This window comes from Leuciscus leuciscus, assembly GCF_965113295.1.
Source record: "Leuciscus leuciscus genome assembly, chromosome: 24".
NCBI classification, from domain to species: Eukaryota; Metazoa; Chordata; class Actinopteri; order Cypriniformes; family Leuciscidae; genus Leuciscus; species Leuciscus leuciscus.
Window position 1 is genome coordinate 4,191,791 of NC_138723.1, and position 18,688 is coordinate 4,210,478.

Below are 18,688 nucleotides of genomic sequence, written 5' to 3' on the forward strand. Positions count from 1 at the left end.
CTGTAGTGATATCTGATGTCCATATAAGGCATTTCCTGGAATGTCATAAGTTTAATACTTTTGTGAATCTCACACTGCATAAGACCAATGTCAGGATGAAAGGAGCTTTTCCTGAAACACAAATTTCACATTATTTTACAAACACACATATAATACGCAGTATGAATACACTGAATATTCATATTCCCACAGTCTAGTTGTATGTGTCCTGCTGTCTTTGCTGTGATGATAGTTGATGCTTTCCTCAAACTCATGCTCATTTCTATTGTGCTAGTAAACATCTCATTCTCATCGTGTGGACAGAATCAATAAACATGATTTCTACTCTTTTCATGTCCACTGCCCTTGAGGATCGAGTCTCTGCTTCAGCTACTCATACGCTCTACAGACACACGCTGGCTGGACGAATATCCAGCTTTATATGTGCTGTAAAATGGGCTCAGAATTGGGCTCATTTCTCAATATTTGCTGAGCCGCCAAAAGGAAGATAACTTTCAGGGATAGTTCCCCCTAAAATAAAGATTTTGTCATCAATTATTCACCATCACGTTGTTCCATATTTTAATTAAACCTGAGAGATTTCTGTCCCTTCATTGAAAGTCTGTTCACCCAAAACTTTCAAGCTTCATAAAGTTCATAAAGGCATTGCAAAACTAATCCACATGAACCAAGCACTTTAAAGAGGTGCTATAATGTAAAGATGTAAAATAAGTCTCTGATGTCCCCAGCTATGTGAAGTTTTAGCTCAAAATACCCCACAGATATTTTTATACATCATGGGAAAAGTGTCACTTTTTGAAGGTGAGCAAAAACGCACCGTTTTTGTGTCTGTCCCTTTAAATCCAAATGAGCTGCTGCTCCCGGCACAGGGGGCAGAGCTTCAAGAGCTTGTGTCCTGAAAGGTCAGACAAAAGATGGACAGACTCAAGAAGAAGTGGCAACATGTACACAACATTTCTGAATGGTTAGTTGATGATTTTATGTAGCTTATGTGTAGTTATCTTCTAGTCATTGATTAGCATAATCTATAAATCGTGTTCAGGGGACGGGGTTTATGTAAATTATATGGTTGGTGATGTCACTAATCCGGGAGGAATGTGGTGTAGTCCCTACCAGCCGTTTGTTGTAGTCCTTAAAAAGCTTTAAAAGCAAATATCTCCCTTTGCTTTGAACTTTGAGCGTTGTAACTTTGCAGATGTTGTTTATGCTCAAACAGCAACATTACACACTAACTAAAGTTAGAAAAGTCAAATCATAATCAACCACCTCTTTAATCAAAGTCTTTTGAAAGACATGGTCACTTAGTTAATTAGTCCTTGATTCACATATAAACATTGATAAACGTGCATACATAGAGCACATCAAATATGCTTCATGGAAGCACAGACATACTTGTTGACGTGAGAACAAACCTCACTGGTTCTTGCGATCTGTTGAGCAATATCCTCTCCAGAGAGCAGTGAACAGATTCACACATGATGAATTATGATTTGTTTTGTTTTTCATATGTTTTTACCATATATGGTGAATTCACACAGTTAACCAGCATGTTTACAGTGTGTAAATGTTCCATTGGCTCATAATCTCTGGGCTTGAAGCCAGCTCTACATCACGAGAGAGAGAGCGATGTCTGTGAACAGTGGCTCTCTGAGGAGCGGATGTCTTCTTCATCCATCTCTCCAGTATTGAGTGATGAAGATCGTGGCTTACAGTCTCCCAACTGATCCTCGCACTGAAGTTCAAAGGCAAATCAGTGTCTGCGTATAGTGGAGAGATCTTCACAAAGCCCTTGATTGATTACCCTTGATTATGTAGTTGATTTTCTTCTTGCTGTTGAATTCCACATTCTTGCTCCGGGCACATTTGAAAATCAGTGATGTGCAGATCAAAGTCCGTCCGAGTCAGTTTATGAAGCATGAGACAGTCTGTGAAATGAGCTCTAGAGATAAGTATTAATGATGCTTCCCTTCTCTAGAGCTCTCATATCTATTATTTGCATGTCTCATGTCCTGATCGATAGTGATGTGGCAAGATTAAATATGCTGAAAGATCTGAGAGCAGTTGCTGCACTCATTTCACTCGATGCCTGAAGTTCGTTTTTTAACATTTATAATAGCCTATATTATATGTTTATAGCTCAGGATATAGAGTGCTGTTCTCCCAAATATCAGCGCTATTGTAAACATGATAGCCTAATGAATTATACAACAGTGCAGAGCTAAAACTGACGTTTTTAACCAACTTTTTCCACTTTTGATGTTATGTCTACTATTGTAGCAATTCAATATTCACTTAGTTATCACCAAAGCTGTATTTTGCTTGTAGGTCATGAAACCGTTGTAGTTGTGCTGCCCCAGAAGTCTGTCTGAAAGCAGGTTTATGATGAACCTTCATGCACAGACACCGCCTGTGACGTCATTGATTGGGCAGCGAGGAAACAAGTCAGTCCTGAGCTTTCAGACGCTCACATTTGCTTTGTCCCCAAATGCCTTTTAGATATCACTCATAAACTGCTGCCTACCTCCGTCCTGCAACAATCCTACACTACAAACGAGCCAGACAACGAGCCAGATGTGCATTAGATTAATGTGAACCCCCTGCATGTCATATTTTAATCAACGTTTCACTTTCTGAATTTGAAACAGCATCACTTTCCTTTAAAGGCTGATGTGATCTCACATGGAGGACGCAGTCACTGAGAAACACATGCCGTTTGTGGCATTTTAATTTGTTGTTTTGTTCTGAACCGGCTGTGCAAGAAACACAAACACTGTCAAACTGAACAAGTAGTTGTTCCTCTGAAGACTAAAATCCCTCTTCATCCTCCATTCGCATTCTCATCTCCTCATGCAAACGAATAACAGCATCTAAACACAGAACACCCCGACTGAGAGTGAAATTGCAGAAGTCTTAATGGTGTTATTGCCTCGTAGCTCAAGGGAGAAGCGAATGAGATTCCTCAGATTGAGTTAATGTGCTGGAAATGAGCCTGTGCTTTGTTGCAGCAACAGCTTCACAACACTTCAGAAACAGACACCAATGACGACTGGACCCTCACTCATTACTGCAGTAAAGCACTGTCCCCACTGCAGTCCAAGCATGAGGGAAACCCTGAGTGTGTGTGTGTGTGTGTGTGTGTGTGTGTGTGTGTGTGTGTGTGTGTGTGTGTGTGTGTGTGTGTGTGTGTGTGTGTGTGTGTGTGTGTGTGTGTGTGTGTGTGTGTGTGTGTGTGTGTGTGTGTGTGTGTGTGTGTGTGTGTGTGTGTGTGTGTGTGTGTGTGTGACACTGTGTGACACTGTGTGTGTGTGTGTGTGTGTGTGTGTGTGTGTGTGTGTGTGTGTGTGTGTGTGTGTGTGTGTGTGTGTGTGTGTGTGTGTGTGTGTGACACTGTGTGTGACACTGTGTGTGACACTGTGTGTGACACTGTGTGTGTGTGTGTGTGTGTGTGTGTGTGTGTGTGTGTGCTACCGGTCAAAAGTTTGGAATAATTATTATTTATTTGTTTTTGTTTTTTTGAAAGAAGTCTCTTATGCTCTTCAAGGCTGCATTTATTTGATCAAAACAGAATATTGTGGAAATATTATTACAATTTAAAATAACTGTGAATGTAATTTATTCCTGTGATCAAAGCTGAATTTTCAGCATCATTACTGTCACATGATCCTTCAGAAATCATTCTAATATGCTGATTTGATTATCAATTATTATTAATGCACAATTATTAACAATAGTTATTATTATTAATATTGATAAATCCCAAAAGTTTTTTTAGAGAAAATAAATTTATACTTTTATTCATCAAGGACACATTAAATCAAAAGTGACAGTAAATGCATTTATAATGTTACAAAGATTTCTATTTCAGATAAATGCTGTACTTTTGAACTTTCTATTTATCACAAGAATCTTGAAAATATGAAGAAGCAACTGATAATAATAAGAACCATTACTAATAATTGTGCATCAATAATAATTGAGCAGCAAATCATCATATTAGAGCGATTTCTGACTGGAGTAATGATGCTGAAAATTCAGGAATACATTTAATTGTATTATTCACATAGGAAACAGATATTTTAAATTGTAGTCATTTTTTACAATTTTACTGTTTTACTATATTTTGATCAAATAATTGCAGCTTCGGTGGGCAGAAGAGACTTATTTCAAAAACATTAAAACATCTTAATTATTCCAAACTTTTGTTCAGAGACTTATATTCTGAGTAAAAGTCATATCAGTGAATCCACACGTGTGAAATCTGTGAAGATACAGCATCGCCTCACTGGCCGCTGAAGCCGTCTCGTGTCTTGCTTTGTGTCAGTTGTGCCAGATGAGCTGGTCAATCTGAAGCCTCACCCCTGACCCTGACATGCACTGGCGTAACCTTACATGTGGTAGTAAAGAAGTAGACCAAAGCTTACGACACTGTTAAACAATAACCGTGATATACAGTTTACTCTTCACAGAAGTCGCATCAAGATATCAGTGCACAGATGTGTAATGCACAGGGGTTTAAACACGTCACAATGGCAGATAACACATGCGAATCATGGACTTGAATGTAGATTATTGATTTGCGTGCGTGCGTGCGTGCGTGCGTGCGTGCGTGCGTGCGTGTGTGTGTGTGCGTGTGTAAAGACGCTGCTGGAGACGTTGTTAGTCTCAATGCTTGAAGCAGAACATTAATAACAGAGCTTCGTTCTAGAGTTGCAGAATCACTTTCCTCTCATCTACACTAGAGTTTTAGTGGAAATGGGCTTGAGATTGAGCTGTGAAACACAGGAGCTTCAGTGCTGGTCTAACGTGCTTTAATACAGACGCCAGGCGCGGTGTAAAGCCTGAATACATTTGCATAACTCTAAAATGAACAGGGGCCAGTTAAACTTATTGAAAATAGTCCTGTGAAGTCTGTTTGAAGTCATATTTTTCTTTCTTGAACTTAATGACGACTTGTCTGTTTTAGAGCTGCTTCACATTTGAAATTAAAGTTGCAAGCAATTATAATTGAAATGATTGGTTTCTGAAATTGAGAAATGTTGTGATTAGTGATGCTGTTTATCTCTGTAAAGCTGCATTGAAATGATCTGTATTATAGAAACCGCTATATAAATAAACGTGACTCGACACGTTCTCCTCTTACTCCTCCACATGTCCTCCTGTCTGTGCTTGACGGATCACATGACTGGACCTGTGCGTGTTTCATCGCAGGGTTAATGCAGCAGAGAGGGTGTACTGTGTCTCATCACTGATCCAGCCTCACTTTCGCTGGTTTTGCCTTCACTTATTCAAATACACACCAAATACAAAGTTACTGATTCAGAGCTGAGTCTGAGTTCGAGTTTTGCTCTGGAGACACTAGATGCTTTATAGTGGATGCAAAACATCCCGGAGCGGCCGACCGCATGACTGCAGCATTCATACACCGACCACTAGAGCCCAGAGCCAACTTTACTCTTACCTCCTTGTCAGCAGACGAATGACCAGGAGCGCTCGTGGGTGAAGCTGCAGACGCCAGCATTTATCACACTATGAAACGGCTAGAAATCAGCCATAGAGCTTTAGCTTGATAATGTTCAGCTTTCCTCCTTTCACACGATCGCTCTCTCTGAGCATTGTTGCAAGCAGTTTAGTGTAATCACTGTTGATGATCCAAACATGGCTGGATCTTAAAGAGCAAAAGAGATGATCTGTGTGTGTGATGTAGAAGAGGCTGAACCGGAGTGTGTGTGTGATGTAGAAGAGGCTGAACCGAAGAGGCTGAACCGGAGTGTGTGTGTGATGTAGAAGAGGCTGAACCGGAGTGTGTGTGTGAGTGGAGTGGCAGCAATTTCTCTCCGCGCTTTTGAAATCTCGCAAAAGTTCTGTTCATAATAGTGCTGTGAATCTAATTTTCACAAATATTTTATACAGTTAGATGCTCATTGTTATTAATCTCTAATACACAGATAGTATAAATGTATGTAAAAGCAAAAGTTTTATTGTTACATCATAACTGACAGAATTATCAACCTTATTATCCTGAATTGCCCTGAATTCAGCCCCCCATGTCTCCACCCTCACCCCCAGATGTCTCCATCTGTCTCGGATGTGTTCACTGAAGTGGTTAAAAGGTGGTAAAAGGATGTAGGCTTAATGAAAGTTCCATTCATTGAATGCAGAGTGAAGTTTACAATGTTACAATTTTTGCATTAGTTCCAGAAATGCATTTAAAAAAAATCCTTCCAAGTATTAATTAATTGAAGGACTCCGTTGTTGTATTTTGCGCTTCATAATGCGCCACACATTTTCAATGCATGTATTCTGGTTTTATTTACGTTTTACACAACGTCCCAACTTCATTGGAATTGGGGTTGTATTTCTCATGTTCATTTTAACCATAAAATAGTGTCCCACTTTCCCTAACAAAGTGTCCTACTCAACCTGATTGCTTCCAGTTTGCTGAACAGGGTGTCAGATGGTGTTTAAAGGGATAGTTCACTTTGAAATTGATTTTTGGTATGTTTTAGCTTACCTCAAGGGCATCCAAGATGTAGGTGTCTTTTTTTCCGCAGTAGTTTCAATTTTGATATTTTTAGGTCAAACCGTTCTTGTCTGTCAGTCATATAATGCAGGTCTATGGTCATTATCTCAAAGAGCATGCACAGAGTCCAAATTAAAACAATTCCCCGTCGTCCAAATTAAACAATTCCCCATCGTAAGTACACATTGATGGCCTAAGACACGAAACGAGCGGTTTGTGTGAGAAAACGAACAGTATTTATATCGTTTTTACCTCTTATACGCAGACATGTCCGGGTGATCTGATCTGACGTGTGCGCAGACTGGTGCATAGATATATACACACTAGATGTCGCCTTAAAGACATTCGTTCCAATGAACTGCCGTAGACAAGGCGACATCTAGTGTGTATATATCTATGCACCAGTCTGCGTACACGTCAGATCAGATCACTCGGACATGGCTGTGTATAAGAGGTAAAAACGATATAAATACTGTTCGTTTTCTCACACAAACCGCTCGTTTCGTGTCTTAGGCCATCAATGTGTACTTACGATGGGGAATTGTTTAATTTGGACGACGGGGAATTGTTTTAATTTGGACTCTGTGCATGCTCTTTGAGATAATGACCATAGACCTGCATTATATGACTGACAGACAAGAACGGTTTGACCTAAAAATATCAAAATTGAAACTACTGCGGAAAAAAAGACACCTACATCTTGGATGCCCTTGAGGTAAGCTAAAACATACCAAAAATTTTATTTCAAAGTGAACTATCCCTTTAAAGATGAACAGTTTGTTAATAAATACATAAATTGGGAAAATTTCACCATAGTGGCCTTCATTACAATCTATTTAAACAAAACACATACAATTTTAATACATTCTAACTGATTTAGGTTGTTTAAAATGCAATTTACCAAAAAGTGTCCCACTTTACCTGACTTCACCCTATAGGCCTATTAAATGATCAAATAAAAACACAATACTAGGTGTAGGAGAATAGTTTCAACGTGGTTTAGTGGAACACTGATTTGCAAAGATTTTTCCTACAACATGCCATTATTACATGGTAATCAGCATAAAAAAAAAAAAAAAATCTTTATTTTATTTTATTTACGGGTCGCTGCATTTATTGCAGATTTCTGCTCATTGAAATCATGTACAGATAAAGTAGCACTGTAAGATTACATGTGTTTGAATGCATTAGTGAGAGAGCGATTGCGTGTGTGAATAAGACCTGTTTAAAATGTGCTTTCACCCGATCATATTCAGTAGCAAATCTAGAAGGGATAAACAAATATAAACTGATGGATTATGTCCATCACCGCCATCATAACCTTCACATTCTTTCTAATTTGAGTGATCCATCTGTATCATGCTAGCTAAATGTGTTTAACGTGTGCTAAAAATGCAGTATGGGCCGTTGCCATGAACTGTAAATCCCGCTGCTCCACTCCCACTCTTACTCCGGTCTGAACACCGCAGGGAATGCGCTTCATCTCTCTAGAGGAATGAGGAAGACTGTGGTCGCTCAGGTCTGGAGATCTGGTGTGAAAACACACCACAGTCCAGTGTTAGTCAGTCTCTCATACAGCAGCAGCATCAGTGGTGACGTGCTGGACGCCGCTTTCAGAGTGAAACGCATGAGTGTGTGTGAGGACAGGACAGGTCAGAAGAAAGGTGTTAGTATTTGAGCCTGAGCGTTAGGAAGCACATCAGAGCTCTAGACCTGCAGACAGTAGTGCTGTTGTTCAAGGGCGTCATCGAGTCTGACGCATGGGATAGCGCACGCTAGCGAGAGGAAGAATCATTTCTCCATAACTCGTAAGCACGAAATGAAAGGCGTCTTGAGGAGTTATGACTTCATCGGCTGTAAGGGTGACTCAACTGTTCTGTTGCAATCAGGAGTTTGTTCACTATGAGAGATAGAAAAGGTCTTAAACAACATCACACAATTTTGTTCAGTTTGTTTTACAGATTAAATCTCTCTGCAACACTTGCTAGTATTGGTCAGTAGTGGCTTCTCTGTACATTTGTGCATACTGACAATAAACTGTATAAATGGCTGTTGTCATTGATTTCCTACATACTGTAGATGGAGTAATAATAATAATATAGTGAAACAAATGCAAGTCAACTCATGTCCGTGTATTTATTTATTTGGCAGGTTGCTATGCAGTAACTGGGAAGATGTAGTCAGCCCTGCTTGATCAGCCTATTGGGGATTATATTGCGATAAAAAGTGATTAAAGAGGCACTAAGAGTACACTTAAGCTGAGTTTAGTACAGTATAGAGGATTTATTATCTTATTTTCTTAGAAATAAATAATTGAGCCACAAAAAGCTTACAATAAAGATTCACATCTTGTATATAAAGCGAGGTTCATCTACGATGCCGACAGGCGTGCTGCTTTTAAAATATGCCTTGTGTGACTATTTTAGTTTATTCTTCTCACATGCATTTAAGAAAATAATTTATTGCTGGGTTTTTTTTTTTGCAAAAAGCAACGTTCTGAAACATCACTTGAACACTAATGCCATCCTTACGCCATTGGAAGGATGTTAGTAGTGTTTAACACACCTGGGGAATATGTGGTTCTTATGTGGTCACATTAGTGGCATTCCTACAGGTTTTTAAGGGTACACATCTGTATGAGACAACTGAAGTAAGAGAAAGGTGTGGAGAAAGCTGCTTACTGCATGTATATGCGGGCTAACAGATCTCTCAAAGACAAAATCTGGCACACTTGGATGGACCTCTTGCAGATTTGCGTGTGTGATAGTGAGAGCTGATAAAAACTGATTCTGGCACTGATGCCTTACAGATGTTCAATTTCAACAGCTGTACTCAGTTTTGATGGCATCTCTTCCAGGCCTATCCACTCTCTCTCAGATCATATCCCGAGTTAACACGGTCTCTTTGTCTAGCCACTAAAATGTCTAGGGTTGGTCACATTTTCCATTGACTGAGCTTGGCTAGAACACAGTCCTGTCCTGCTTCCCAGTGCATCTCATCCCAGTGGTGGTTTGACTCATGTCGTGCCGTGGGCGAGATCAGACATGAGCAGCAGATGTGAGAGAAGAGGAGAGCACAGCGAGCTTCTCAGAGTAAATCCCGTGTCTGAGAGCCGACTCCCTATATCACCTATGCCCGGATCTACCACTGTCTTATAATGCAATGAAACACAAAGCTGACGTAGTGAGCATTATGTGTGAGACACACGGTATGGCCATTAGACTTCAGACTATGTTGCAGTTTTCTGTTCCTGCATGACGATAACTCCACTGATCCCAGCAGCCAATCACATTTACTGGCACGGCCATCCCTTACCTCAATACACCCTTACAAGTGTATGCTCCCTGCCGCCAGTGACAGCGAGTGACTTGAACAACTTCTTGTTCCTTGTTTCTTGTTGTTCCTTCACAGGGAGCAACAAATGTGCTTCCCAGCTGTCTCCTCTCTGGTGGAGTGAACTGAGACCATCTTAACATTCAAGAAGCAGCTCCTCTTCACAACCTTTAAAGCTGCCGTTGGCAAGTCTGGCAGATTGGGTCGATTAGCCAAAATTTTGAATGTTTACAACTCTCATGCCCCTCCCCACTACCAGCGAGCACCCTCCCATCGAGGTCGTGCTCGTCAGTGCGTCACTGTGCGTGTGTACCTGATTTTCTGTGAACGCGTCCGTCTCTTCAGCATCTATCAACACCATGGACTCGGAGGTAGGCTGCCCTGGCTAATCTATCCATAGATAGCAATAACCGAGGAATTGGAAGCTTGTTAGTAGATTTTCTCTCCGCCATCACGCTTCATGCAATCTCCAGGCGAACTTCAGGCGTGGCGTGTGCATGTGATATTAACGTGCGCGAGTGAGGGGGGATCTGTGGCGTGTGCACGACCTGTGATTGACAGTCAGATCTCACACCCCCCTGCGCTGATTGGACCTGATGAAGCGGGAGCGCTGGATTTTTGCAAAACAAATAACACGCTCCAGGTGGAGTTAGAAGCTCGGGTTTTTTTCTAAAACCACCTTATTTATGTTGTTCTGTCGGATTATAGTGTCGATTACACTGAATATGATCAAAAAAATGTTGCCGACGGCAGCTTTAAACTATCACATCTGCTCTAGCTCGATTCCTAATCTAGCTTTTTAATAAACCTGAGGCAGTATACTATTAAAATTGGTGACGAATTGCTTGTTATGAATGTGTAATATGTGATGTTTTGAATAAAAGTGTCTGCTAAATCAGTGGTTCCCAACCCTGCTCCTGGAGTCAAACTAACCGTACTGAGTTTTAAACTCTTTCTAATCACGCACACATCAACTCATTGTCAGATTGTTAGAAACTCCAAGACCTGAAATGAATAAGGGAGGACAAGAACAACGAGATTGGGAAACACTAACGTTGTGCACAAAGAGAGGTCCATATAAAAATAGTTTTTGGTGTGTGAGAACTTGACTGACCTGCGCAAACCCCACGAAACCCCTTCATCATCAGCTGGAATACAGAAAGCGAGCCAGATCATATTACCCATCATCAGTGTCTGACCTCACTGGTGCTTTAGTCTCTGAACACCAGGAGTTTAGCTCAAATCCTGTGACTCTGAAGACCTTGATGGGCTGGTTCAGATGAGATTTACAGCTATTCTTCCCTTACAAAAATGAAGTTTATTTATACAAGTGTGCTAATAGTATACTTCTTTTGAAATAAAAAAGGTGTACTTTCAGTCTACTTTTTATGTACTTCACTGAAATATATTTTATATACTTCTCAGAAACATACTTAAAACGGCACTTAAGTCTAGGTTACTTGACTAATACTGACAGAAAGGTCTAAGTATATTTGGCCTATACTTTTTTTTTTTTTTTTTTTTTATATTATGTTTTTATTTTGAATATAAGGCAACGTATAACAGTACAAAGAGACAAGGACACAAAAAAAGGGGGTGATTTTACAACCGTTGAATTACATCAGTTTCCTCCCTTTGATCCTTTTATTATTTTTTATTTTATTATTTATTTATTTATTTATTAATTTGCATTAATATTGCATTTAAAATTGCATTATTTATTAATAATGCATCTTCTGCATGAATTAATTTATTCATTTTTATTAATTTTTATAACAAAAATTATATCCTTTAAATATGTTTGATCCTTTTATTGTTTGCATGCTCACAAACGATAAAAGGATCAAACATTTAAACTGTTATCCTTGACATTTTTTATAGCTTTAGGGTTCCCGGGTGGCCTTGAAGACAGCAATGTCACCAGAGAGGTTGTGTCTAAGTCTCTAAATGCAGAGTGGTAGAGAGTTCAGATAGCCAGGATTTAAAAAGTGGTTTTGATGCCTTTTTCCATAGACAGAGGATTCATTTTTATTAGCTGCCACAATTACATACTGTATGGCTTTTTGATTTTGATGACCTAAGCCCTGAAGAGAGCTAGACCAGCCGAAAATAGCAATGGCTGGGTGAGGGGAGAGGTCACAAGAATATCTCAGAGTACAATCTGAACATTTCGCTCAAAGCTCGTAAAGCTTTGGGCATGACCAGAAGAGATGTCCCAGAGAGCCCTCGGTAGATTCACATTTCTTACAGTTAGAGGGGTAGAATTTGTTAAAGGACAAGTTCGGTATTTTACACTTAAAGCCCTGTTTTCAGATCGTTTCTGATGAAATACAATGGTTAAGATTTAAGTTTGGACAAATGCTGCTGGCCTGAGAATTTTCGGTTTCTGTGGTAGCACCCCCCCAGATATGTTCCTTACTCTAAGTGTGTGAATTTTTGTGTATGGTAATGTACATAGGAATTTACTTAAAATCCACTTAAAGTACAGTTAAAGGCATATTTCAAGTGTAAAAATGTATACCTAAATAGGAACATAGTAGTATACTTAAAATGCAAAATAAGTAGGAGTATAAGTATAAATATAAGTATGATGTTAAGTTCCCTTAATTTGCTGTCCCTAGCCTAAAATATACTTGTAGTATAAAACTAATAAACTAGTAGTTTACTTAGAGTATATTTAAGCAATAAGCCTTACTCCATGAAAATATTCATTTTAATATTTATTTTATTCATAAAATAAACACCAGCAACAAAAAATATAACATTATTACACATGTATTCCTCCGCCATGCAATATAGTTCCAAAGAGGTTGCCAAGCAACACATGCAGCAACAAAGAGTCACAAACGGCAGTTGCGCAGTAACACTACTGTAATGCGGTCACAGGTGTGTGTTTGTGGAGTAACACTAATGTAATGCGGTCACAGGTGTGTGTTTGTGGAGTAACACTAATGTAACGCGGTCACAGGTGTGTGTTTGTGGAGTAACACTAATGTAACACGGTCACAGGTGTGTGTTTGTGGAGTAACACTAATGTAACGCGGTCACTGGTGTGTGTTTGTGGAGTAACACTAATGTAACGCGGTCACAGGTGTGTGTTTGTGGAGTAACTGTAACGCGGTCACAGGTGTGTGTTTGTGGAGTAACACTAATGTAACGCGGTCACAGGTGTGTGTTTGTGGAGTAACACTAATGTAACGCGGTCACTGGTGTGTGTTTGTGGAGTAACACTAATGTAACGCGGTCACTGGTGTGTGTTTGTGGAGTAACACTAATGTAACGCGGTCACAGGTGTGTGTTTGTGGAGTAACACTAATGTAACGCGGTCACAGGTGTGTGTTTGTGGAGTAACACTAATGTAACGCGGTCACAGGTGTGTGTTTTTGGAGTAACACTAATATAACGCGGTCACTGGTGTGTGTGTTTGTGGAGTAACACTAATGTAACGCGGTCACAGGTGTGTGTTTGTGGAGTAACACTAATGTAACGCGGTCACAGGTGTGTGTTTGTGGAGTAACACTAATGTAACGCGGTCACTGGTGTGTTTGTGGAGTAACACTAATGTAATGTGGTCACAGGTGTGTGTTTGTGGAGTAACACTAATGTAACACGGTCACAGGTGTGTGTGTGTGTGTGTGTGTGTGTGTGTGTGTGTGTGTGGAGTAACACTAATGTAACGCAGTCCCAGTTTTGTGTTTGTGGAGTAACACTAATGTAATGCGGTCACAGGTGTGTGTTTGTGGAGTAACTAATGTAACGCGGTCACAGGTGTGTGTTTGTGGAGTAACACTAATGTAATGCGGTCACAGGTGTGTGTTTGTTGAGAAATTTACAACAGCTTTGAAAGCGGCTCAACCAATCAGAATCAAGGACCGGAACTATCCGTTTTATAATTCAAAGTGTTCTTTCATAAACCAAAAAATGTGCTATCACAAGTATATGACTATCAGTATACCTATAAGTTCACTTGTAGTATAGTTGCAGTACAAACAAAAAACTTAGTTGTAAACTAGTTGTGTACTCAGTTTACTATACTAAAAGTGGGCCAATTTAGTCCCAAGTAGTATGGAAATAGTACACTTAAGTATACCACTAGTATATTGACATTAGTATACTTACTACATAAAGTACTGTAATATACTTGAACTATACTTATTTGAAGTATACTTAATAAAATGAACTGGAAGTATACTTATTTTTTGTAAGGGTCTGCAAAGAAATTCATGCTTTTTGTCATGATAAACAAGCGCATACGGGTGAGGGTTTGGGTGTCACTATAAGTTCTAGTTCTTTTATTTATAAAGCACATTTAAAAGCAGTCTGAGGACTGACCAAAGTGCTGTATAAGTCACTAAAATACTCAAGTTGTTCTCTTCTTTCTCTCTGCAGATGCAGCAGTTGTTCTACGAGAACTATGAACACAACAAGAAAGGTTTCATCCAGGACCTTCACAGTAGCAAGATCCACAACGCCATCACGTTGCACCCCAACAAGCGTCCAGCATACCAGTACCGCCTGCACATGTACCTGCTGACCCGCCGGCTCTCCCAGCTGCGGCACCGCACGGTCCAGCTGCACCGGGAGGCCCTCACCGTGAGCCGGCTCGGCAGCGCCGCGGTCCGGCGGGAGGACCAGCAGCTCGGGGCGTCACCCTCATACACACGCTACCGGCCCGCGGGGCGAGGGGACGTCCTCGAGTGGGACTTCGTCACCGCTAGACACCTGTACTCGTCCAGTAAGAAGCAGATGCCCCGTCAGGGCCTCGGAAACCTGGTGCGCTCCGCACTGGAAGACACCGTGCTTCAAGTGATGGAAATGATCAACGAGAACTCAAAAACTCGAGGTCGCGTCATAGACTTCAAGGAGATCCAGTACGGCTACAGACGTGTGGATCCGCTTCACGGTGCTGAGTACATCTTGGACCTTCTCCTGCTTTACAAGAAGCACAAGGGTAGGAAGGTGACCGTGCCGGTGCGGAGACACGCTTACCTCCAGCAGTCCTTCAGCCGGCCGTTCTTCAGCGAGGCGGAGGAACTGGACGTGTCCCGACTGGAAGACACCATCAACGGTGACTCTCGCTCGCTCTCTTTCCTCTCCAGCTCGCTCAAGATCTTCTCCCCCTTCCAGACCTCAGAGTCCACACAAGTCCAGAGTCAGACCAAAGTGCACTTCCTCGTCCCGCTCACCGGTCGCTATGAAATCTTTGTGCGTTACATGGAAAACTTTGAGAGAATCTGCCTGATCCCCAACCAGAACGTGAAGCTGACCATAATCCTGGTTGACAATGATACAAACCAGGATAAGGAGAGACACCTAGAGCTGCTGAAAGAGTATCACAACCGATATCCTAAAGCAGACCTGTCTATCATACCCATGACGGGAGACTTCTCTCGAGGCCTGGCCCTTGAGATGGGCTCTTCTCAGCTGAGGAACAACTCACTGCTGTTTTTCTGCGACGTGGACCTGGTCTTCAACACCGACGCCCTCCAGAGATGTCGAGACAACACCGTTGAGGGAAGTCAGGTGTATTTCCCTGTCGTCTTCAGTCAGTATGATCCCAAAATTGTCTATGCTGGTGACCCTCCTGAAGACAGCAGCTTTGTCTTCACCAAGAAGAGTGGATTCTGGCGAGATTATGGATTTGGGATCACCTGCATATTCAAAAGTGACTTGCTGAGAGCGGGGGGGTTTGACACCTCAATACAGGGCTGGGGTTTAGAGGACGTTGATTTGTTCACTAAAGTCATAGATTCTGGCTTGAAAGTGTTTCGCTCTCAAGAAGCAGGTATTGTGCATATATTTCACTCTGTCTTCTGTGACACGCGTTTAGAGCCCAAGCAATACAAAATGTGCGTCGGGTCCAAAGCAAGCACTTACGCATCCACAATGCAGTTGGCACAACTGTGGTTGTCCAAACATTTAGGCGTCGGTTATAACAGGACTTCCTCCTGATGTCCCAACCAAGGCCCCAGCAATCACTGGAGTTTACCTCAGATCTGCAAACGTGCAAACGGCAATGCATTCACTGTATGTGTGAATATTTGTAGTGGTTCTGGGTCGAATACAACTTTCCAAATGTTTGTCCTTGCCATCTAATACATTGCAGCATCTTCCAAGGGATATTTATTGCACAAGTCTGAAAAGAAAGTCTTTTGTTTTCCATCTTGCGCTCATATCTTGAGGAGCATGAGTTTAATGAGGTCTTGAGGACCAAGGAAAAGGTGTTTTCTGTTTGTCATCAAATAGAAACAAGCTAGTTCACATTGCAGTGGTTATAATAATAGTAAACAAAACAATAATAGTAATGTACAGAAAGTGCCACAAATGTGCTTTAAATTTCCTCGCTGGGGGAAAGAGCAAGAAAAACTGAGTTCTCTGATTTATACAAGGAGAAATACTTTACCTTATTTCAGTATTTTTTAATGGATGTGAACTGTTTGATGATTCTGCTCTATGATATTACGGTACTGGTTACCATGTGACATCTATGTCTTTGTTATTTTTTCTTGAGTGCTGCAATTTAACAACTTACATTGTGTTTTTGCTTTGTGGCTTTTATGATTTTTCCATTTGCTGGCAGGAAAAAATCAGTGGCATTGAAATTATTTATAATAAAAACATTGACATGCATATTTGAAATGTATCTGTCTATGGTTTAAATTGTAAAAAAAAAAAACCATTATTACTCTTGCTTTTAAGTCGGATGTTGTGTGTAGGTTTTAGACATCCATCTTTTACAAGGAATGATGCAATTTTCAGAAAATCCTTTGTGAAAACCAACAATCTGAAATGAATTCTAATGTAAGTTTCTATCATCAAATATTATGCATGGACATAAAATAGCAGCAAACAAATATTAGCATATTTGCTGTCAGAACTTTTCAGATATTGTATGTGTGTCAGACGGTTACAACTGAGCTAATTCTGACGGTCAGTCTGTACCGTCCGTTTAAAACCCAGATCGTACATGGTGTAGATGTCTCTCAGCCAGCGGATCTCCCATGGGTCCCAGTGCTGCTTCTTCACATTACTGTCCACATTATAAACCCCATCATGCAGAAGGAGAAGAGGGACTGAACATGAGCACCTTAAATGTACAGTATCAATATACGTTGCATTAGCATTACTGTAATTTTGTAAATCAATCATTTGTCTGGGACCGAAGGATTGGGGACTTTTTATCCCAGAGTGACACCGGTGAGTAAATAATGAACATTTTTCTCATTTAAGTGGAAATAAGTGTGTTTGTGTGTGTTCTGTTTACATGAAATCTGGATGATTTAAGAGTTTGGACTAAAAGCAGTATTAATGATAATTTGTGATATGAAAAGTACTGCTCCTAAAGGGTTTTCACAGACTTATTGTTTTGTTTCTCATTCAGTAGTTTGTACACTCAAGTAATTTATGGTTAGTAGCTTAAACATAGACATATAATCTTGAAGGTTATTTTGTTGTGGGTGTTGTCAGAAAAGAAACTAGTTAATGAGCCTCTTGACCTTTGCAGTGAGCATGCGAGTAGTGGGCGAGAGCACTTATCACCCTGACAGGCGTGAAGGATCGTCCTGGCCATCCTGCTTTAAAGGTTAATGTCTGGATTCATGAGGCATGAATACTTAATGAAACACAAGAGCTATAGCTGGTAAACACTGCAGTGTACTCCGGCCTTACGCTGAGTAGAAGTGCTTCTCATAGTGCAGTAGTAGTGACTTTTATAGTATTATACAGCAACCCAACTCTCAAGTTGACTTTCTTTGTTAGTATACAGTGAAGATGCTAGTAGGCATCAATAGTCAAGTCACCATTATTTATATAATAATAATAATTCATTACATTTATATAGCGCTTTTCTGGGTACTCCACCTGGAACGCCCAACACACACCATCTTACTGGTGGAGAGGAGACCGTGATGATATGGGGATGATTAGGAGGCCATGATGGATAGAGGCCAAAGGGCAAATGTGGCCAGGATGCCGGGATAAACCCCTACTCTTTCCGAACAACATCCTGGGATTTTTAATGACCACAGAGAGTCAGGACCTCGGTTTAACGTCTCATCCGAATGACGGTGCTCTTTGACAGTATAGTGTCCCCATCACTACACTGGGGTGTTAGGACCCACACAGAGCACAGGGTGAGCGCCCCCTACTGGCCTCACTAACACCTCTTCCAGCAGTTTTCCCAGGAGTCTCCCATCCAGGCTCATCCCTGCTCAGCTTCAGTGGGAGAGCAGTCTTGGGTCGGTGATATGGCTGCTGGCTATATAGCACTTTTCACTAATACAGGTTGTTTCAAAGCAGCTTTACACTGATAACAGGACAAGACTGCAACAAAGTGTGTTTGTCTACAAGAAAAAATACAAACTGTATCAACCCATTTTGACAGTGAAAAAAATGTTTTGCTGCTAAAATGAATGTTTTGTGGGAAAACATTGTCACTCATGCCGTTCCTCATTGAAAATTCTCATTCGACCTGCCGTTGGATTAACTTCTCTCTCTCGTCACTCCACTACAGTATCTGACAGGCGTGACTTGGTCGTTACGATCTAAATATTAAATGTTCATTTGCAAAATGTTTACCTTTTCTCAGCTTTGTTGTACAGTTGAACAAACGTAATCGGTTACTAACGTAACCTCGGTTCTCTCTAGAAGAGGGAACGAGTATTGCGTAAGTTAGCTTACGCTACGGGTAAAGTCATCTTTTCTCGAGATATGAAGCCAAAAAATTATCCTTAATTTTTATTCATTGTCAACGCAGTGCAGCAGCTAGCAGACCTAGAGCAGGCTATCTAGCGCGCTCATTGGCTGCTCCGCGGCAACTGCAGCAGCCTACCAGTG

General features: G+C 40.8%; 1 protein-coding gene across 1 annotated transcript in view; it reads left to right on the forward strand.

The window, feature by feature from the left end:
• Positions 1 to 16,483, forward strand: part of chsy3 (chondroitin sulfate synthase 3) — a 93,019-nt gene extending 76,536 nt beyond the window's left edge. Inside the window, exon 3 of the mRNA XM_082157338.1 lies at positions 14,243 to 16,483. Coding sequence (XP_082013464.1) covers positions 14,243 to 15,805 — 1,563 coding nt within the window. The 3' untranslated portion in view covers positions 15,806 to 16,483. The remainder of the gene's footprint in view (positions 1 to 14,242) is intronic.
• The last annotated feature ends 2,205 nt before the right edge of the window (positions 16,484 to 18,688 follow it).